The 23,806-nt window shown below is 42.9% G+C and overlaps 1 protein-coding gene and 1 pseudogene across 6 annotated transcripts in view; one reads left to right on the top strand and one right to left on the bottom strand.

Moving 5' to 3' along the window:
- Nucleotides 1-23,124, bottom strand: part of TOGARAM1 (TOG array regulator of axonemal microtubules 1) — a 51,090-nt gene extending 27,966 nt beyond the window's left edge. For 2 of the 6 annotated variants that reach the window (XM_085887823.1, XM_085887824.1), the window contains exons 1-6: nt 21,703-23,123; nt 19,057-19,192; nt 17,090-17,295; nt 13,363-13,571; nt 12,340-12,434; nt 1,241-1,390 (exon numbers count right to left, since the gene is read on the bottom strand). In XM_085887823.1, the coding sequence (XP_085743949.1) occupies nt 1,241-1,390; nt 12,340-12,434; nt 13,363-13,571; nt 17,090-17,295; nt 19,057-19,192; nt 21,703-22,959 (2,053 nt within the window). In that variant the 5' untranslated portion in view covers nt 22,960-23,123. Of the gene's footprint in view, nt 1-1,240; nt 1,391-12,339; nt 12,435-13,362; nt 13,572-17,089; nt 17,296-19,056; nt 19,193-21,702 lie in introns of all 6 variants that reach the window. The other 4 variants (XM_085887820.1, XM_085887822.1, XR_015059952.1 and 1 more) reach the window with 3 other exon arrangements.
- On the top strand, nt 3,255-5,222 carry LOC147022893 (uncharacterized; annotated as a pseudogene).
- Nucleotides 23,125-23,806: the final 682 nt, after the last annotated feature.

Raw genomic sequence — 23,806 nt, 5'->3', positions numbered from 1 at the left:
ACTGTCCTTACCATACTCGTAGTTCTGGCTCCATGAAACATTTCCATCAAAATTCTCACAAACTTCTTCTGGTTCGCCATTCTTCCTCAAATACCATTACACCACTTCTCTCGAGATTCTATCATATGCCTTCTCCAGATTTAAGAATGCACAGTGGAGCCTCTCATTTCCTTCCAGCATATTTTCCTGAATCTGTCTCATGGTGAAAAATCGCATCCACTGTTCCCCTTTCCTTGCATGAATCTGAACCGCATCCCATCTATTTTCACAATTTCCCTTAACCTTTGACCTACAATCCTCTCCAGTTCCTTCACTGTATGCTCCATCAATTTGATCCCTCTAAAATTTCCAGTCTATGACATACCCTTTATGTTTGAACATTGGTGTTATTATGCTCTCCCTCCAATTATTCAGTATATTCCCCTCACTCCATACCTTCCTCATAAACTCTACTATCCACTTTACCAATTCGTCCACAAGCTTTCCAATTTTTCATTTTGTCACGTGCTTTTACAACCTCTTCCTCTTCAATCTCCCTCATGAGGCCCTCGGTTTTCCGTGCCTCAGCCATGACATCTCTCTCATTTTAGCATCACACAATTTAACATCCACTGGAAGGATGACACGCACATTGATGAATTGTCCTGCCTGTGAAACACCAGGATGAGAGTTTGTTGCTGGGCCGAGATTCAAACCCAGGCTCAACAGCTCAGAGCCGAGTGTACATGCCTCTCGGCTATTGTGCCAGCCCATTCTAGAGGTATGCGCACCTGCCTCTGAGCTATCTAGCCTGGGTATGAATGTCGACCCAGAAGAAAAATGTCAACCTGGTGTTTCACATGCAGAGCGATATCAATGTGTGTGTGTCGTTCTTTGGATGCACGTTCAACTTGTGTGTCGCATCTCCTGGCATTCGTTGGTGGACATCAAAAATCCTACGGTATTTTTTGCAAAGAGTTGTTGAGGCATCTGTGACACCCTGGACACATTCCTGCACTGAACGAGAGGGGCCACTGCATCAATGGCACAGCACTGAGTAATGACACAACCAGCAGGCTGAATTCAGATGTGAATCCCAGTCCATTATACATTCGGTAACATGGCACAAATTATACTTCCACTATTTTGCAACACAATTCTTCAACAAAATTTTTATTTTGTCTTTCAATCTACAAACACCCTTTTCCACAAAGTCATTGAACCAATGACACAAACACATGGCGATCATGATTAATCCTACCTTTGCACGTGAACGTCCTTGCAGGAGTACGAGGAGTTTTCTTCGTAGCAATTTTCCTGGGGATGGTGATTATTTCTGCATCCATGCACTTGCTTTTACTTGTTTGACTTGTAGAATCGTCATGAAATCCGTCGCCATAAAGGGCCAAAACTGCATCGCAAAAACACAATCAATCATGTGATCAATCTCCTTTGGAAATACTGCATAGATATAGCAGCCTTGAGCAAAAAAACAAAAACCAACCCTTTTCATGAGAAGGATTTCAAATTATACAATATAAGGCTCCCAGGCACGTTCCACTTTACAAAGCACAATTTGTGGCGCTAGATATGCTCGCTGCCTTTTCTTATTGGATCTAAGGCTCGTAGTGGAGCTGCCACACACATCTCGTCTGTCTCTGTCTCTGTCTCTGTCTCTGTGGCTATTCATAAAATCTAACATGTAAAGCTCAATTCATGTTTGTTTACATATGCTTCAAAACTACTGAACTACTGAACCCAATCCAACCAAACCACGACCCAAGTATGATTTGTGTCTAGGTAGCATATCTGGAGGAGAGACCCCGATTCTCTCGATGTAAATGTGTATCGTATAGCGCCACCTATTGGTAGCCAGAATTACAAATCCTGTTCTCAAAAAGAAGTTTAAACAACGTGATAATATGCATTATGGTGAGGTTGAAATCTGAGTGAGAATAAATCAAAATTTTCAAAATGTTTCAATTCATTCATTTGAAGTGGAGGTTTAAACCAAAGCAAACAACACGGAGCTTCGCAGTGAAGAGGAAATGATTTTTTCCTCACACCAAATATATAAACAGCAATGACGATTGATGAAGGTGATGTTGGTTGACTTCCAAGCAGATGGACGATGACCTTGGGCAAATTGCACAATGAATAGAGCAGAATGATTGTGAAATAAAACAAGTTGTCTTTTGATTGAATCCGTCAGCAAACCGGGTACTTTTGCAACTATAATATAATTTAAAGAATTGTTGTAAATTATGTTAATTTCGCAATATGCTATATTCACTTTTATTTAAGTTGAAAACCTCAAAACATAGTTCCCTTACCCAAAGTAAGAATCTTAACCTGTAATCAATGACTGATTTCCCAACCACATGGATCATCAGCTGGGCACTGTTCTTCCTCGAAGTTTCGATCCTTCCAGCCCAGAACCTCTCCAAACAGAGGGTCCACAACCTCGGTCACAGATCCACATCAATAGATTACCCCTAACTATTCGATTACCTCTAATAAAAGATCCATAACCTCTGTTGTGCAGTCAGTCAACCCATCAATGCAACATCACCAATAGTCCTGGCTCGGGGGGGGGGGGGGGGGTCGTGTACATCTCTCTTGTACAGCAAAACTTGGTATTTTCCTGTTCTATATATTGAGACCCTCAGAAAAGGTTTGGGTAACACTTCCAGGTCAAGTGCATTTTCGCTGTACAGCCCAATATGTGATTATGCCTTGACGGGACCAAAATGGCAAAAGTCAGGTTTCATGGAATAACTCACAAGTAGACAGCATTAGATTCAAATGTTACATTTATTTATCATGTTTGAACATAGCTAACATAAGTTTTGCATGGTTCAATACAATAAACCTGGTTGTTATGCAAAAAATGCCTTATTTGGCGTATTTTTTTTCTCCAAAAATCACTTTCAGTTTGAAAGTTGCTCAAACTTCGATCACCTCTCATACACACAATATTGTAGATAGAGTAACCATAATTGGCAAAAAGTTTCCTTGTTAAGTCTATTGATCACTCCATTATTCATATTCATGCTTTCGGGCAGTATATAGTGACAGTAGGGTCAAATGTAAACAGAAGTCACCCCAACCCCCAAAAAGCCACTCTAACCAAATTTGGTCAAAGGGTTCTAACTTCAAAAATAAGTGTGATAGGAAGTTGATTTTGGTGTCTCTGCATAGGTTTTTGATACCAAAGAATTTATTGGCACCATTATTAGATTCTTTGGAGTGGACATAATTTGCATAATTTCAAAATGGCCGCCAAAAAGCTCTCGTTAACATCAGACAATAAAGACATGGTAAGTGTTATAAGAAGTCCGATTATGCATTTGTATCTGGATCTTTGGTTTCACAATTATGAAAGATAGTAGCAATAAATGTAATCATTGTACTTCTTTGAATTGATTAATTTGCATAAATCTAAGATGGTGGTGCAACAGAGACAGCTGAAGATGACAATGGTTGTTTGCATGGCCAGGCATCATTAATACCAGTCAGTTATTTCTCTATAACACATATTCAAGAAGGTGCTGCCATCTGCACTGAGATAATGAAACGACAACATCTTGAAGCCATGTGCATTTCTATTCAGGAAGCAGACATGTTGTTTTGGATCTGTTCCATAATTGTTTGAGAAGCTTGCTATTCTCATGTAGAAAGAATTCTTCACTGAGAAAGGCGTCGAGCCATATGCATCTGAGCTTGCCATCCTGATGAACAACAAGTCTGCTGTTGAGAAGAATAGCATCACCGATAGTCAGAGGTGCATGGTACAGTTTGCTGATGCATCAAAAACGCTTGTAGAAGATCTGAACGGCTTCATCAAAACACGGTCTGATGTCAATGAAAACTTCAAGTTCTGGGCTCAGTTCCTTGATATGATGGCCATTGTTCGTAAACCTGTTGAGAGCTGATCGTGAGGGGGTGTGGGAACTCCACCTGGATGCTGTTTAACATACTTTGAACTTGTTTGTGGCATTTGATTCCACCAATTACATGCGATGGTGTTCTCTGTACCGAGAAGACATGCCGAGAAGACGCCTGCCTGAGGCAGCACCATCAGTGTATGAGAACTTTGCAAGAGGCAATTTTTCGATCAAAGACAAACCTGGCCAATTCACGGCAGTCAGAGGAGACGAGAAATTAGAGCAGAGCATCAACCTTTCATCCAAGTGCAGTGATGGAGTCATTGGGCATGCCAAGCAAAAGCAGTATGTGGCTCAGTGGGACTTAATTTACTATTAAATGATGGCAGTGAAGAACCTACATCGCCAATACGCAGATGTGATGGAGAGGACGCATGCGACTTACAGCCACCATGAATCATCCAAAGCCACAATGGACTGCAAAGAGTCACATATTCAGGAAATTACGAGATTCATCGAGGAGAAGGGGTCTCCTTTGTCTCCAGATGCTTCCCCAACACTGCAAAACTTTGTGACAAAAGAAGTCATGTCCAAAGACATCAGAAATGACATGCTTAATGCCTTCACAAAAGGAAAAGAAAAGTACCTGACATTCAGGAAAGAGAGGTTTCTTGAGAAAACTCCACGAATCAGTGACACCATTCACCATGCAAACTTAAAAACAATGAAAACCATCTGAAAAAAAGCCAGGGAAGACAATCAAGAAGACAGTGAAGGAGAGGAATATTTCAGAGAGAAACATTGAAATTGCTCAGGAGCGTGGACTCACAACTGAGGACCTATTAAAATATGATGCTGTACCCTCCCCCGTGTTGTTTGATGATGAAGGGATGATGACGAAACCAGGAAAGAGCATGTTGATCAAAGAGTTAGAGACCCACCTCAAATCGGAAGACTACAGCTATCGTCATCAAAGCAATGCTTAATTTGTAGTGGACATCATGGCTACCATTCGAAAGATTAATGTTACCAGACCCATGTTCAATGACCTTCTGTCTGATTTCATGTCGTATATGGACATATCTCGTCAGTTTGGGCGATGCGATTGTGTGTTTGATATGTATTCTGATGACCCCTCTGTGAGGGACAGCGAAAGGAAGAGGTGTACTGAGACTGTACCCATTGAATACAGTGCAGATGATTCATCAACACCACTGCAAAATATATGAAAAATTTCTGGCCTTCAAACAACAACAAACTTCTCCTTGAAAAACTGATCTACAACCATCTTCGTTCAAATAATCCTCACTGATCAGTATCCAACTGTACTCGGACAGGTGACTAGAGAGGAAGAGTATTGGCAATGTATTAAAATTCACAAAGGCGGCCAGAACGCACTCGCACACCTTCAATCCACATCTGAAGAAGCTGATCTTCGCATACTCCTTCATGCTCTGGACTCAAACATGGAAGGATACAAAGTGTGTGTTGTCACCTCCAATGATACCGACGTAATTGTTGCCCTGCTTCACCACATACCTGTCTTTCTCCAGTATAACCTCGAGGAACTGTGGGTACGAACTGGAGTTGGAGATAGCACACGGTGTGTGCCCCTTCATACCGTGTTCGAGTGTATCGGATGTCACCTCTGTGCAGTTCTACCTGCTGTTCACAGCCTTTCGGGATGTGATATCACCAGCAAAGTTGGGACTAAGAAGGCTGCTTTGAAAGCTGAACCAGAGAAGTTGCTGCAGCAATTTTGGACAATGCCAATCCTTTCCCCGTCCATTATCAGGAATGCGGAATGTTACTTGGTTGAAATGCTAAAATCAAGTCGTGATTCCAAGAACTTTTCTGATTTGTGGGCCGAAGTCTTCCACCACACGAAAGGGAGTCTCATCACAACCTACCTCCAACCAGCCAGGGACTCCTGCCACATATCAAGCATAGTTTTTACAATGCGTACACCATCATGCATGCTTTGGAGATTCTTCATGATCCAGAAAATGCGATGTCACTGAAGCCAGAGGATTGTGGCGATGAGCACGACAAAGAACAGTTGATGCCTGAGACATCATGGAAAACCCTTGAATCCCATTGGACGGTTGTCTGTTCATGCACTAAGTGTGCCTCAACTTGCCCTTGTAGGACTGCTAATGCCAAATGTGTCAATTTCTGTCAATGCAAGAAGGCATCCCCCAGCACTTGCCAAAACTCCCATGGCTTGATAAAGAACATCGAACTCTGTGATGAAAGTTGGTAATTGCAGCAAGCCTTTCTTCGGCCATGACTGAGTCTGTTGGCTTTCTGTGCAGGTCACATATTATTCGTCACAGCTTAATCTGTGCACATGCCATATTTGACGATTAAATTTAGAAAGGCATTATTCATCGTGCTCCTTGCTGAGATTCAGACACAAGGATAAAGCTGAACTTTAAGTGAAATTTAGCATGTCCTGATACTGTCTTCAGCCTGGTGTTGGCTTAGTGGTTAGGGTGGTGGCTTGGGATCCCAGGGTCCTGAGTTCAAGCCCCGTTGGCTGCTGAATTAACACCAGGGGGTTGACTCAGCCTGTCATCCTTCCGAGGTCGTCGAAATGAGTACCAGTGTACTGGGCCCGGTGTATTCCCCGGTTAGAATAGGTGTACCATATCCCTGTGTGTCGTAAGAGGCGACCAGGGTTGGCGTCAGGAAGGGCATCCGGCCATAAAACATTGCCTCAAGAAAAAGCCCAACCCCTGCACAGCAGGGAAAAATGGCTGTAAAAACGGTCATTGATACCATCTTCGCCAGAAGTTTGGCAGCCATTTTGAAATTATGCAAATTAGGTCCACTCCAATGAGGCTAACAATGGTGCCAATGAATTATAATTTGGTATCAAAAACCTATGCATAGACACTAAAATCAACTTCCTATCACACTTATTTTTTTTAGGTTAGAACCATTTGACCAAATTTGGTTAAAGTGGCTTTTTGGGGGTTGGGGTGACTTCTGTTTACATTTGACCCTACTGTCACTATATACTTGCCCGAAAGCATGAATATGAATCATGGAGTGATCAATAGACTTAATAAGGAAACTTTTGGCCAATTATGGTTACTCTATCTACAATATTGTGTGTATGAGAGGTGAGCGAAGTTTGAGCAACTTTCAAACTGAAAGTGATTTTTGGAGAAAAAATACACTAAATAAGGCATTTTTTGCATAAAAACCAGGTTTATTGTATTGAACCATGCAAAAATTACGTTAGCTATGTTCAAACATGATAAATAAATGTAACATTGGAATCTAACGCTGTCTACTTGTGAGTTATTCCATGAAACCTGACTTTTGCCATTTTGGTCCATTGGCATCAAGGCATAATCACATATTGGGCTGTACAGGGAAAATGCACTTGATCTGGAAGTGTTACCCAAACTTTTTCTGAGGGTCTCAATATATAGAACAGGAAAATACCAAGTTTTGCTGTACAAGAGAGATGTACATGAAAACCCCCTCAGAGCCTATACTACAAACAACTTGTTCGAGGATTTAATGTATGATCACATTGTTACAACTCCCATCACACATTTCATTATATGATCATATATTAAATCAGACATCTTACCTTGAATATAACACAAGTCCACCAACAAAGACGACCATCCCACTCACCTCTGGATCAAACTGTTGTTTATAACGGTTTTCTAGATGCTGCACTGTCTCCTAGCAACCACACACAGAGACATACAAATGAATGCACAAGACCGGGGGCAGATTTCCCCAAGGGCAACAGGGGGCAAGTGCATCGGGGTTTCACCATCCAACACATGCCCAGGGGCCTCCAGCCCTCCACTACACAAGGACTCATCCAGAATGAAGCCAAAACGGATGCGATCCTGTTCTTGGAGGTGTTGTTGTTGTTAAGGTAACGTTGAAGTAAAAAAAAAAAATTTGGATGCGATCGTGTTGGAGGTGAAGTTGTTGTGAAGGTAATGTTGACGTCATATTTATTTTTATTGATGCATCCTGTTCTTGGAGGTGTTGTTGTTGCGAAGGTAATGTTGAGGTAATATTGTAATGATTCATTATAACTAGCCAAACCCACGTGGAGCGCGAAGTTTTTAAAGTGAGGGTTCGTTAGGACGCCAATATATCCAGTGATCACAATGTGATTTATAGAATTTTTTCATATACAATGTTTCTTGTTACATTTTTTTGTGTCAAATGGACCTTCTGAGGTAGTCAGCATGTGCAGAAGAGGGTAGCCTGGTGTTGGCTCAGTGGTTAGGGTGGCGGCTTGGGATCCTAGGGTCCTGAGTTCAAGCCCCGTCGACCGCTGAATTAATACACCAGGGGGTTGACTCAGCCTGTCATCCTTCCGAGGTTGGCGAAATGAGTACCAGTTCCAGTGTGTGTACTGGTAGAGGTGCACTGCATCAGCGACACAGTCGCGCTTCAAGAAATGATAGCTACCCCGGCAGCTAAGCTGCCATACGACCACCACCACCAGAAGAGGGCTTTACATTGCAGACGTTGTTTTCTCGGAGTGGCATTATGCCTCTCGGCGGTGACGATCTGTCGACGACAGACGTAGTGACGTCAGCGAATGACCGATGATGTCATTACGCTTCTCAGCGGTTACGTAACACGTCGCCATGCAAACGAATTTAAAAATTAGAAAATCGTCAAAAATTCCCAAACCTGTCCGTCTGGCGTGATCTCACATAGCCCATGCTGTTCGTTAGACCACAGAGCACCTGCATGCCGAAAGTGGCGACAATCCGTCTGACAGTTTCAGAGGAGATACGTCCACAAAATATGGCTTAGCGTATTAATATAATGATGATTTTACTGACATGTAGCTAAACATTACTTTGTGAGTCAGATTGTTTCTTGCATATTGCCTTCGTGCTTTGAAGTGTACATATGGACAGAGCTGTGACGATGGAACTACAACACAAGATGTACAAAGCCACCGAGGTGGGTGGAATTTCGGAAATTCGGAGTCGGAGTTAGTTTGACTCAGGCGAGCAAGAAACAAGACATTTTGGAGAAGCTCCTGAGACAGCCAAACGTCTGCGCTCTTTCGATCTTTCCTGAGTAATACTAATACATACAACAACTATTTCTTGTTTTCACCCACCACGGAATCACAGTAAAGTGAGTAATTATTGTCTCTCAGTTTGATTATGTTCGAACGGCGGATGATTTTCTTATTATAACGACGGTTAGAAAACACATAATTTAACCATTTCATTCGATTACGATTTGTACTGTTCAACCTTTGATCTGTTTATGTTCGATTAGCTTTGTGACTTTGCAAGCACATAATGATTTATTTCTTTATTTGTGTCTGCAGTTACTGCAGTTGTGTCTGCAGTTGTTATTAAACAGAGCAGTCAAGAACCTCCTGTGCCTTTGCCTGTTCATGACAATCTTTGTACGACGTGTGTGAAACTTACTGGTGGAATTATCGCTACATGTAAAGTGAATGCGGCGCACTGACTGATGCCAGTCCAAATATTTATTTTTGCGGGTGCGATCCTATCAATTGGTGGTAATAAAAGCCTGCAAAAACGCTCCTGAAATGATGTATTTTATTCAATAATTTAACTTGTGGAATCTGCAGTGTTTTTAAGGCAACTATATAAATAGAATATGTAATAGGGGTGCCACAGAACAAGATGTGAGAGTTTAGGGTGCAATCAGTGAAAAAGTTTGAAAACCACTGCTTTACTTTATCGTTCATGGCAGAAAGGGCCACCACCACCCATGTGTGCCCCGGAGCCTCCACCACTATAAATCCGGCACTGCACGGGACATAAAACAAGACTGTTAGACGAGACAAACAGCCACTGAGCTTGGGGGAAGAGCCGTGACTTCCCGAGGAACTCTGGGTAACAGCGACCTTTACCGATATCACATAAAATAAATCAGCAAAGGTTCATAGAAGGAAAAGCTATCATTATCTAATCCCTGTCTAATCATTACTCATCATTAATTTATATGTGAACTCGCAGGACACCCATGACACACAGACAAACCGCCTTTATGAGTAAGTAGTAGAGATAGCAAAAGTATGGCCCCTGACAACAACACACACAGTGAAGAGACTCCACCAATTATAAAACACAACATTAGTTGTCTTTAACTTGGATAATGGATATTCAAATGTTGTTTATCAACTTATGTTTAAAACAGACATAAAAATGGTAATGGTTACGTTAAACAACATTGTTGAACGGTGATTAAGGTCACAATATTAAAGCTGGCCATCCAGCGGCACAATCTATCTATAATTCCAGCAATGTGTGTGTGTGTGTGTGTGTGTGTGTGTGTGTGTGTGTGTGTGTGTGTGTGTGTGTGTGTGTGTGTGTGTGTGTGTGTGTGTGTGTGTGTGTGTGTGTGTGTGTGTGTGTGTGTGTGTGTGTGTGACCGCTGTTTCTCGACAACCACTGGTCTGATATAATTGAAACTTGCCAAGAATATTGCCAGGGCCCCACAGATGTACCTTTTCGAGGTTTGATGTCAATCGGACGAGCGGTTCCCAAGTTACGGCCATTTATCTGTCGACCAATGACAAGACACGGTGCTATGACGTCACGATTAATGTTTATTTATTTATGTATTTATTATTTTTATTTATTTTGCACGATTGAAACTTGCCAGAAATATTGCTGGGGACCCGCGGATGTACCTTTTTGAGGTTTGAGAGAGAGAGAGAGAGAGAGAGAGAGAGAGAGAGAGAGAGAGAGAGAGAGAGAGAGAGAGAGAGAGAGAGAGGCTGCACATACTGGCACTCACCTACGGGCACACCCCTACGGGCCCGTACTAGTAGTTTAAAGTCGGTCTGCATTCGGACTCAATCGCACAAACATTGACCCACGGACAACTGACAATACCCTCTAACATCCCTTTCAGGAATGGGTGAGGCTAATTACATTATATTCCCACTTAAAAAGCTATCAACAACAGGGAATTTTTGGGTGACATTACTTCTGTTCTGTTATTAGTGCCTCGCATGTTTCTGAAGGAGCACAAAAAGTTATTGTGATGATTCTGTGTATCAGTGAGTGAGTAGTGAGGCTGCACTAGTTCTCAGATCTACTGCAATCTATATACCCCGGCAAGGTTCTGTATGTATGGCTGTGTCTTGTTCAATTATTGGAATATTGAAATTTAAGATCTTCATGGAACCTGAATAGGAAATATAAGGAAGTGTAAGGAAATACTGGCATAGGAGTAGACCAATAGGTCCATTAAGCCTGTGTCACATCCATACTCACCAACCCAACCCAACAACCCAATCAACAAACACAGTCACCTTTCATGACACCAATAACACCCACAAAACAAATGAGGAAGGAAAACTCATTTCTATCCTAGAAACATCCAAACCCCCCACCCCCCCCCCAAAAAAAAATCAAAAGGCAACAAACATAAAATTACATCTTGGATGCCATCAACTTGGGCTACTTTGAAAGCTGGGGTAACCTTAAAAACTTTATTGAGGGATCACGAGAGCATTCTCTGAAGGGCTCGCAGGAGATATTCTTCTTCTCCTCCTCTTCACTTTAAAAAGGGTGCGGTCTAATGGCACCAAACTTCTGCCCTGCTTTGACCACGAGACTCCTCCAATTCCCTCTATCCTCAGCCAACTATCTCCACTCTCCAACTGCCCTTACCTCACTGATAACCCTCCTCATGCAATCCTCCCATCTCAACTGCGACCTACCTCTTTTCCTCCTGCCTTGCTCCCTCAACCTATCTGCTCTCTTTGCCATTCTCTCTTCTCCCATCCACACCAAGTGTCCAGCCCATCTCAGCTGGCATTTCACCAATCTCGTCTTCAAGCTCATCTGCACACTAATCTTCTCCCTCACTCGGTTAATCCATCCCATCCTCCTTATATCTACCCTCTTCACTCCTGCAATCCTCCTGACCCAGTTGGTCTCGCAAACCTGCAGCCTTTGTTGTCGCTCTGTCAGTGCCACCATCTTCAGACCACCATCAAAGGTAGGCCGGTGTTACACATGACATCAGAACCTTCACTTTCAATTTCCTTGATATCTTTCTGTCTGCCATTACTCCCCCACCCTCCTCCACACATTCGCACTTGTTGAAAGCTAGCAGAGTCCAAAACTCCCATCAGCTTCTCACCCTCTCCAAATTCCAAGTCAGATCATGATGGAACCCTACTCCCATGCTTGGGGCGACACTCCCCCATCAGTGATCGGTATTTTGGATCAATGACTTCCAGCCTTTAACTTCTAGAACAAAGTTAATGACTTCTAACAGGTCTACATTTTTGTCAAAATACATGGTCACATCTTATTTAAGGACCTAATTAAGAATCCATGATAATGTCTTATTTAAGGCCATTGTTAAGAATTACCCCAAAAAAATGACAAAACAGTAAATCTACAAATAAACAAAAAAAATGCAGTTGTAAACAGCCAAGAACCAGAACATTAATGAAAATCTATGTTACCTTTCAGAGGGGAATCTGATTTGCGAGACGCATTGTGTGTGGTTGTAACACTGGCAGTGGTTGTGGTGGTGATGGCATGACATACATTTCTTGTTCTAAAAAAAGAAAATACCCACAACACAAGACAAATGAAGAGCTGTTATTATTTACATTTCACAACACACATCCAGGATACTTAGATCTTAAATCAACACAATGGAACTCTTTCTCATTCTCCAATACATGAGGATATTTATCTCAAAATCATTTCTCCACTGGTAATTAGTCTCACTCCAAAGGGGGTAGCAAGATTATTGCCCCTCTCTGTCTGTGCATGTGTCTGTATGTATGTCTGTGCATTTGTCCATGTGTTTGCGTGTCTGCGTCTATATATTTTCGTTTCAAAAATGTTTTTTTCTGCAACTGCTTTTCCAAAATCGATGCAAATCTTTATACATATGAGGAACTCTCCATGGAGAATATTTTACTGATAACTCTGATGTCAGGACATATTTTATTGATATGACATAGTATGGCAGCTATTTTGGATTAAAGGGAAAAATTTGGACATAATTTTCTCTGAAACTGTTCAACAAAATGAATTGAAACTTGGCATATGTCATCAACTCCCCATGGGGTATAATAGGGTGATTATGATGTCATAGGTGGAGTGGTATTTCAGCCATAATTGGTTGAATTCAAATCCTTATCCAAAGAAATTTGAAATTCATATATCTGATCTATGACCGAGCTGATGCGAGTGAAGAATTAAACTTATGACGTCATAACTATGCCAAGAAACTATGTGACATAATAGGATGCATGGATGATATGGTATATAGGCCATTATATAAGTGGGCCATAATAGGAACGTGTTCAGTTAATGACGGTATTTTTGTCCAGAATGAACGCACGAGGCGAGACCATGCGTTCTAAGAGTGCCTTTCTAGTTTGCCATAGATCTACGAAAAAGATTAGCGAGTTTTGCATCAATTGCAATCTACAACATTAAAAAAAATTAAAATCATGCAACTATTCTATTACCTTTGCACGGAAAGAGCAGAGGACCGGACAGTGGAAGGATCGATATCAATGGACTTTCCCTTCAGTGCACAGACATCCACTTTGGTAGAAACATTTGAGTTTGAACCATTTTTAAATTCTTCACTTCCTTGAGGTTCATTTCCACGCACGAAACATTTAGCAAGTGTCTTCCCAGGCAAATGTTCAGGGCTCATCGGCAAAATAAGTTCCTGGAAGCACGTGACATCATACAAATAATTACCCTGATTAACATCCTACCGAGAATTTGTTGTGCATTCAAATATAGTGATTGGATCCAACGTTAGCTGCTCCAAGTCATTAAAAAATTGGCCTCACGGTTGCCTTTAATATATAGTTTTCATTAATTTACAGTGCAAGTAGGCTCATGGAAGAACGTGTATGTACAATGCCAAAAGAAAGTCTACACCCCCTTTCAAAATTTTTACCTTTTGTTGCCTTATAGCCTGGAATCAAATTGCATTAAATCAGACTTTTTTTTCCGCATTTATTTACACATCGTAACCCGCAACTTCCAAGTAAAAAAAACAAATTCTACAAATTTCAGAAAATTAATTAAAAATACAAAACTAGAATATCTTGGTTGGATAAGTGTCCACCCCTCTTATTTTAGCAATTGTAAATTAGCTCAGGTGCAACCAATCACCTTCAAAATCACACACCAAGTTAATTGGCCTCCACCTGTGTTAAATTGTCATGATTCTGATTATTTCAGAACAAAATCAACTGTTCCTGTAGGCTTCCTCTGCTGGGTAGTGCATTTCACAGCAAAGACTCAACCATGAGCCCAAGGAGCTTTCAAAAGACTTCTGGAATAAAGTTGTAGAAAGGCACAGATCGGGGGATGGGTATAAAAATATTTCAAAGGCCTTGAATATCCCTTGGAGCACAGTCAAGACATTCATTAGGAAGTTGGAGGCGTATGGTACCACGAAGACCCTGCTGAGATCATGCCGTCCCTCCAAACTGGATGATAAGTAAGGAGGAGACTGATCAGAGAGGCCAATGGCAACTTTGAAAGAGTTCCATGCCTTTATGGAAAAGACTGGTCACTGTGTGCATGTGACAACAATATTCCAACATCCCAGAGGTTCTGAAGCCATGTGGCAAAAAGTTTTGTGATCTGACGAAAACCAAGATGGAACTTTTTGGCCTAAATGCAAAACGTTACGTTTGGCGCAAACCCAACACAGCGCATCACCCAAAGAACACCATCCCTTCTGTGAAGTGTGGTGGTGGCAGCATCATGTTTATGGAGATGTTTCTCGGCAAGGACTAAGGCACTTGTCAGGATAGATGGGAAAATGTATGGAGCAAAATACAGAAAAATCCTTGAGGAAAACCTCTGCAAGAAAGCTGAAATTGGGACGGAAGTTCACTGTTCAGCATGAAAACCCGACACACACAGCCAAAGCAAACTGGAGTGGCTGTGGAACAAAAAGATAAATGTCCTTGAGTGGCCCAGTCAGAGCCCCGATCGAAATCCAATCGAAAATCGGTGGCATAACTTCAAGATCGCTGTCCATCAATGCTCCCCATGCAACTTGACTGAGCTTGAATAGTATTGTGCAGAAAAATGGGTAAATATTGCCCAATCAAGGTGTGCAAAGTTGGTAGAGATCTATCCCAACAGCCTCACAGCTGTAATTGCTGTCAAAGGTGCTTCCACCTCATATTAACTCAGGGCAGTGGACACATCCAACCAAGATATTCTAGTTTTGTATTTTTAATTAATTTTCTGAAATTTGTAGAATTTGTTTTTCACTTGGAAGCTGTGGGTTTCGATGTGTAAATAAATGTGGGAAAAGTCTGATTTAATGCAATTTAATAAAAAGGTGAAAATTTTGAAAGGCGCTGAAAATCAAATGCAAAACAATAACGTTAGAAATCATCTGAGTTTGTGCATTGTTCAAAACGTTCTACAAACAAGATAGTCACAAGAACAGATCAAATCAATGGAACGTTGATCGAGGTATGCTCACAACTGTGAGAAGCAAGGAGAGCTGATATTTCAGGCATTAACTCTTCGACGGAACAAAAACTTTGCTCTGATGAAGGGTTAACACTCAAAATATCAGCTTCTCCTTGTTTCCCATGGCAGTTAGCATACCTCAATCAATGGTCCGTCGATTCCATCCATTATTCTACCTGTCCACCCACACAGATTGACACAAACATTCTCGGGCAAGATTATTTCTTCAAGATACAGTTGTCCAAGACACTCCAAATATGTACAAGACATATTTTATAAATTGTCTACCGAACTGTGTGTACCTTTGTATCGAAAACCAAAAAACTGGATGTCTTCGAGTATTGTGAGCATCTTGTTTGTTGAACTCTTTGAACTCCACATGTATTTTTTTTCACATGAAATAATTCGGAGACAACGCACAAATCATCAAAGTAAATGAAATTTTAACCTGGAATCCCAACATCATGAGTAAAATGATGATGGGAATGCCAATGTAAACGTACCAACACATAATCATACAAGCCAATGTCAATTTGAATCATGGACCCACACTTTATCTCTCTATAATTCCAGCTGTGTGTGTGTGTCCGCCGTTTCTCGACAACCACTGGTCCGATCTGATTGAAACTTGCCAGCTATATTGCTGGGGACCTGAGTATGTGCCTTTTCAAGGTTTGATATTAATTGGACAAGTGCTTGCCAAGTTATGGCCATTTATTTACCAACCAATGACAGGACACCTTGCTGTGTAGGCGTGGCCGATACGCCATTTAGTCACCAATCACAGGACAGGCGTGGCTGCGTAGGCGTGGCTGCGTAGGCGTGGCTGCGTAGGCCGGTGCGCGGCCGGCTGACGATGACGTCACGTGCCGTGCCGGTTACGATGGGGATCGGTGCCTTAGTTACCGTGGCGTCGGAGTGGCAATGGTCAATGGCAGCGAATGTCATGGCAAGCAAAGACAGGGAGGTAAACTTGATTTTAATTAACTCTGTGTGTGTAAGTATCACAGCAGTTGTTACTTCAATGCAAGCGATAATTCGTGGAATGCATGTGAACATTCCGTACGGGCACGCACCACTTCCGGATAGTGATGACTTGATGTATTCTAATAATTTCTCGATTTCTTATGCGCATTGATAGATAAACACAATGCCCCAATCCAGTCGTCGTTTACGAGAGTGAAGGAACGGCCTGTGTGTTTGTTTCTGGCTCGCGGTTTGAAAGTTCTTTTTTTGGCGGGGGGGGGGGGGTTTGCATGTACGGCCACGCACGTACGGGCACGTACTCGTTTCATGAAATGCCAATGAATATCCTGTTCGTGTCAACACACTACAACATCTGAAAAACAAGGATCAAGCAGAAACACAAGCCATTTTTACAAACATTTTAAAAGTAGTACTCTTGTATCTCCTAATACCGTTGCGATCTGCATGTGATAAATCTACAAAGCTCTTCCGTCCCAGGCAAAAATAGCATTCCTTTCCTGTAGTAATTTTTGACAGAGTACTGTAGTAAGACCTGTTACCAACTATAGTATATGAGAGTAAAAACTCTCATACACTATAGTTCTAACTGTTGCATTTTTGCCTGGGATAAGACGAAATAAAAATTGACGATTGAAACTTTTATTAAGTTGTAAATGTTTAATGGCCTTAAAGGATGTTTAGATGTCCCAGCTCAAGTTAAATGTATCAATTGTAACAATGGAAGAAGGATTTATTAATGAGAAAACTAACTTTGCCTTTTGATGATTCTTTGCTTGATCTGTGTTGAGAGTAAATAGGGATTTTTTTAAGTGTAGTGCTCTCCTTGCAAGGAGGAGTATCCTCCGTGTCTGCACGGAGGCCCATCGCACTTGTAAACACGGGTCTCACAAAATATTCTGTGGACATGGTTGAATGAGCCCGTGCAGATTTCTGTCGTACCGAAGGCAAATCCCCTCCTGCAAAGAGATTACAAATCAAGTGACAATGCAGCCCTGATGATAAATCAAGCCTATATTCAATAACCCAGTTACAATTTAATGATAACTGTGAACCCCACTGAAACAGCAACGGACAGGAGTAATGGCACATTTACTTGTTACAAGGCCTATTAGCATATTTGCCTCTTGCCTTGACTTTGTCCCTTGAAATCATCTTGGGTCAGGCCACACCTCGATGGGCCAGAATTCCTGTGCCATACCTGATGTTCTTGTACGGGAGTAAATTAAAAACCTGTGGCTCTTGATGGTACACTCACTAAGTCAAAAGATAAGGACCAGGTGCCTCATCGCCGGTTGAAATTCTCATGCATTGGCCATTCTATTTTGCCTGGTTCTAGCTCCATATATCACAAGTTAGTTTAGCTTTTCGTATTTATCAAGCGATGTGCATCATACTGGTTTCTAAGTTGCCTATTCGAAGTTTCAATCTTAAGGGAATTATATCCGACTTCTAACAGGAGGAGGCATCATCAGCAAAATGTCCCTGCTGTTGACACCCTCACCCTTCTCCAACAATTACTCTACATGTACCATGGTGCATCTGTTCGTTGTTGTACAACTGTTTTCCTTTTGCTTGAATATTGTGTTTTTGATCCATTGCTCCATGTTTTTTGATCCTACTCTTCCATAAGTATCAATATCTGCAGGAAAAGGCAAGAAAATTGTAATTTTGTTTTTTTAGATAAACGGTTAACAAATTCCCATTATAAATCAATGCTACTATATTTAATGATCCCCAAGCTTTAAAAAAAAACGGGGGGATATTGTAACCGACTGCATCTGTCTGTCCATCCATCTGTCAGTCTGTCATGCTGTCGCTTCCCAAACGGTTCAAGGACAGAAATTCACCAAACTTGGGAGGTATGATCATCGCATAGCAAGAAGGTGCAAGAGCAGTGTCCTTTTTTTGGCCCCACCCCAAAAGGTAAATCCCGAAAAATACAATTACGGGCACATTTTGAAATGAAACTTGGTATATGCAATCAACATTGGGAAATGCTTGAAATATTTAGTGTTTTTTTGGGATTTGACCCACAGTCCATGGGACTTCAGGTCATTGGGGTCAAAATGCAGAAAAAAATTTAAACTCAAAATTTGATATTAGATCATTCCTGCTGGACCTTTCAGCCATCTTTCAACTTTGCTTTCGGTGCCAAGCGTGGGGATTTGTGATGGCATGCCATTGACTTCGCTCTAGTTTAAATATACATTCATAAAAGGACGGTGACTGTCCCTTTGTCTCGTGCAGTTTCCGGTATTTATATTCACAATTTATCAATGAATGTGTCTTAATGAATTTCCCAATTATTTATGGGGAAGCAAACATGTTGATTCATTGGGAGTTCCTGGTTGACTGAAAAACACAAATGATGTACGTTTCACAACCAACTAAAGATTCAGGAATGCAAGACATAGCTGTTTCAATGCAAATCACCAGAAAAATTCAATATGTTGTTCTTACAGTTTTGATAAATGTCACAAAATTGAATCATAATTGGATATAATAATCCTGAGTTTTTGAAGTCTTTGTGTATGAATTATAAAATTTGAATTATATTTTGAATTATAAAAAATTATGGTTGTAGAGCATTAATGATTAAACAACAGCTGATAAATGCACAACAATTGCCACAATACAATTGTATTGATCAGTGAATATGCTTTAATGTAAATAAAACAACATCAATATTCCTAAAATAATGACTGCAGTCAGCTTACCCTCACCCCGATGACACACCACAGGTGTAATGCATTCGCCCATGGCAGGAGTCAATGGAATAACCTCCTCTTCTACAGTTTGCCAATTTCCGTCCCTGCCTGAAAAGAGTGATCTGTCACTGGAAGACCGAGACACCTGCGGATAGACACAAAAAGATGTCCAAGGTATATAATCAAGAATCTCAAAATCGAAAGCGCATTTCTCCTGTACACACAATAAAACTTCTGCCTTCACGAAGCCACCCCGGGTCGCAAACCTAAATGTTGTCATTTGATACAACCAGAGGTTTAGAGGTTGTGTTCTTTGGATGACTCGCATTGGAACCTGACTGTTTCAAGGGTGCAGGTCCAAGCCTCGCCTCGCTGAGTGTCTCTATCCCTCTTCCTTGATTGCACACCTGCACGGTGTATTTCACCATCAGGGTGATGCAAAAATGCAAGAAATAATAAAATGATCATTTCTTTTGATGCTTTTGACAACTAATTTGGGCAATCTCATCTGTATTTGGACGATTTTCTAATGGGGAATGCTTGCAGTCTGTGAGCGCATACTGGGGTGCATTATACATGCAGACAATAAATATAAGCTTTATATCTTTGGAAGGTCCAAAATTATAAAATAAAAGTATCGTTTACATTCTTAGGGATTGGTCAGCAAGCTGTTAGGGTTGACAACTGTTAAAGTCGACAACTGTTAAAGGGTGGGAGTTATAAACCAAAGTCGACTCGCCTTTGAGCTGTCTACCCTGGATTTGATTTTCGACCTAGCTATAAACTGTCATCCCGATGTTTCATAGCTGGGGCAATTCATCAATGGATGTGTCGTCCCTCAGATTGACGTTAAACGGGTGTCCCGTATGCCCTCATTAGTCAGTGTTCGTTAAGGATCCCAGTGTCCTTCACAAAGAGTAGGTGAGCTATTGCCGGCACCCTGAACAAGTTCCCAATTCTTGCCCTGACCATGTGTCGGAGCGGTGACCCATCCAGGATTGTAACCCTCCGTGAAGAAACTGCCCCGGCATCACCGATGCTCTGTATAGAGCATGATATGATCTGATTTGAGTCCAAAAGAGTTCATCACATTCTCTTTCTTGCATAAGGATGCATCCTGGTCTACAAGGTATAACCAACCAACGTCATATGTGATGAGGAGACTTGGAGTCAATTACATGTACGTTGGTAATTTAAGCAGAGCTGTCACCGGAATTTCACTTTCAAGTCTAATTGATTGCAAATCTGCCAAAGACTCAAATCCCGGGAGACGAACATTGTCAGACTGCATCACCAAATACCCTTCATTTCAGCACTGTTTATTTCCTCCGCCACCGAAGGTGAAGGAGGTTATGTTTTCACCTGTCTGTCTGTTTTTAGGTTTGTGAACAGGATATCTCAAAAAGTTGTGGATGGATTCAGCCAAAATTTGGTGGAGAGCTTGGGTGTGTGACAAGGATGAAATGATTAGATTTTGGTGAAGATCCGGATCCGGATCCGAAAAGTTTTGAAATTGATTTTTCACCGTTGAGATATGATGGCCAAAAACGATACATTACATGGTATCTCAAAAAGTTGTGGGTGGATTCAGACAAAACTTGGTGGACATGTTGGGTATGTAACAAGGAAGAATTGATTCGATTTTAATGAAGATCTGAATCCAAATCCGGATCCGAGAAATTTTTTAGGTGATTCTTCACCATTGAGTGATCGGGCTAAAACAATATATAACACGATATTGCAAAAAAGTTACAGACGGATTTGGACGAAACTTGGTGGACGAGTTTGTTCGGTGACGAGAACAAGCCGATTAAATTTTCGTTCAGATCTGAATCCAGATCCGGGCTCATCATTGGGATACAAAACATAAACTAATCAGCTTGGTGGAGGGTATGCGCTCCACTGAGTGCCCTTCTAGTTATTTCGTGCATTTTGCTTTGGTTGAAAGCACTTTGATTTACAAACAGATGCATTTACACATACTGCAAGTCATGTCACTGTCAATCTATAACTGAACTGGGCTATATTAAAATTTTAACTAAAATTCAGGTCACAAGATGGTGCTTTTAAAATTGTCATTGCACGTGTATAAAATTGACCCCAATTCTACTAGGGAGGCTCCATGAATTGTGCTCCTTGAATGGCATTTGATATAAATTATAGCATTATGTTCTGATTCTGATGTACCATATGACTCTGTTGCAGAGCACCGGTGCTTCCGAAGCAGTTTCTTGACAGGGTTTTACTGGGTGGTTTGCCATTGCCTTCCCAGAGTTAGTTACGGCAGGAATTTGTAAAATTTGTTCATGGTGCCGGCGATAGCTCGCCTACTCTTCACGAAGGACACCATGGGGATCTTGACGTCCACCAACAAATGAGGGCAGACGGGACTCCCAATGTAAAGTTCATTTGAGGAATGGCGCACACATTGATGAATCAGTGTGTGTATGAGACACCAGGGTGACAGTTTATAGTTGGGTCGGGATTCGAACCCAGGCTAGCCAGCTTAGAGTGTTTGCATACCTCTAGCTAGACCATTATGCAAGTCCATTTCTGCGGCATAATGTATTGCAATTAACCGTTCCTCTTCCTTTGTGGATGCACAATGCAAGATGTTGTTTCTTGGGAATCACAACACAAGCTTTGGATGCTCACCCACGACAACTGAGTAGTACTGCTGGACTTTGAAGCCGGACTCATTAATTCCGTCGATGGAGACCCGTTGTGATGTTCCTCCCATGGAAAGTGACAGTTCAGATGCCCAGCACTCACAACACGTTTACTGCTCAGACGATCCATCCCGTCCGGGTAGTTCAAACCATCACCGGCTGAGACACCCATTCCCGATTCTGATCGAGAACTTCGTGCACTGGATGGACCTCCCACCAACGCAACCCAATCCGCATCAGGACCACACCAACTTTGAGCAGATCTATTCTCTGCCGCTGATGATGATGATGAGGTTAGACAAGTGGCATATTCTACGAGACCTGTAGAAGACACCTTCGGCAGCCTTCTCCTAGCCAGTCTCGCCTGCACTGCGGCACTCACACCATCCGCGTCTTGCTGGACCTTTTCCACAACACCGTGCAACACCTTCAATGCATTCGCGTCCATGGACGAGGCGAGCACGGCAAAGGTCTCGAGAGCAGCATGACGAACCTTCCTCTTGGGGTCGCCGAGGAAAGGCGCGATGACGTCGCACAACAGAACGAGGTCGAAATCACGACTTGGGAAAGTCAAGAGCGCGGCGATCACGATGTTCAACACTTCTTTCCGGACTTGATAAGTTTTTTCATTAAGATTGTTCAACAGGAGGTTCATCACGGCCGTTGGTGAAATCCAGGTCATCAAAGAGATGAAGGTCTTCATGCTTTGCCGCTTGGTTACCCATAAGCTATCACCGAGGACCTTTGAAAGTGCCGCGACAATTGGTTGCAAGTACGTCTCGGAATCGCTTCCCAGCTTGGCGACTAAGATACCCAACAGCTCTAAGGCTCCGTGAGAAACCTTGAAGTGGTCGTCGTCCAGCAGAGTACCAAGAAACGCGATGAACTCCTCCAACGTCTCCTGCAGGAGCTCGTGAGAAGACGCGGCCACAATGGATGCCTTGAGACGCTCCATCCCTCGTGCTCTTCCTCTGTAATCCTGTTTGTCACCGAAGAGTTCAACTACATCATCCGGCACGATGTGCATTCCAATGGGGCTCCGTTCCGCTGCCTGCTCTTCGGAACGCCACTCTGGATCCATGCTCTCGACGCCCAGCCGGGCGAGCTCTTCGCTCAGTTTGTTCGCACACTCTTGGAGCGGGCGCCGGACCGTCGGTTCATGTTCTCCGCCAGCCAACGCGTTCCCCCGCAACAGGTCGAGCTTCCGAGGCGCGACCGGTGCTCCATCCCCCTGGTCCTCCATGCTCCCGCCTCGCAAGCTAACGCGTCGCAACGGCGTCGGCGACGAAGCCACGCCAGAAAGAAATCCGAAGCCGACAGCGCAATGGAGCCATTCCGTGGGCTGGTGTCGCCTTCCAGTTTTTGTGAAATGATAGGGTTCGGTTCCCTGGGTTGGTCAGCCCCGGTGCCACTCCCCTTATCCCCCGTTCCACGCCCCCTATCCCCAGTTCCACGTGCCCTATCCCCCGTTTCACGCCCCCTATCCCCAGTTCCACGCCCCCATCCCCCGTGCCCTATCCGACGTTCCACGCGCCCTATCCGACGTTTCACGCCCCCATCCCCAGTTCCATGTGCCTTATCCCCCGTTCCATGCCCCCTATCCCCAGTTCCACGCCCCCATCCCCAGTTCCATGTGCCTTATCCCCCGTTCCACGCCCCCTATCCCCAGTTCCACGTGCCCTATCCCCCGTTTCACGCCCCCTATCCCCAGTTCCACGCCCCCATCCCCCGTGCCCTATCCGACGTCCCACGCGCCCTATCCGACGTTTCACGCCCCTATCCCCAGTTCCATGTGCCTTATCCCCCGTTCCACGCCCCCTATCCCCAGTTCCACGTGCCCTATCCACCGTTCCACGCCCCCTATCCCCCGTTCCACGCCCTCTATTCCCAGTTCCACGCCCCCATCCCCGTGCCCTATCCCCAGTTCCACGCCCCCATCCCCCGTGCCCTATCCCCAGTTTCATGTGCCTTATCCCCCGTTCCACGCCCCCTATCCCCAGTTCCATGTGCCTTATCCCCGTTCCACGCCCCTATCCCCAGTTCCACGCCCCCTATCCCCAGTTCCATGTGCCTTATCCCCCGTTCCACGC

The sequence above is a fragment of the Eptatretus burgeri genome, chromosome 7, assembly GCF_056783735.1.
Source record: "Eptatretus burgeri isolate ZD-2024b chromosome 7, Ebu_testis_v1, whole genome shotgun sequence".
NCBI lineage: Eukaryota > Metazoa > Chordata > Myxini > Myxiniformes > Myxinidae > Eptatretus > Eptatretus burgeri.
Note: the sequence above shows the minus strand (reverse complement) of the source record. Positions and strands in the feature narration are given on the sequence as shown.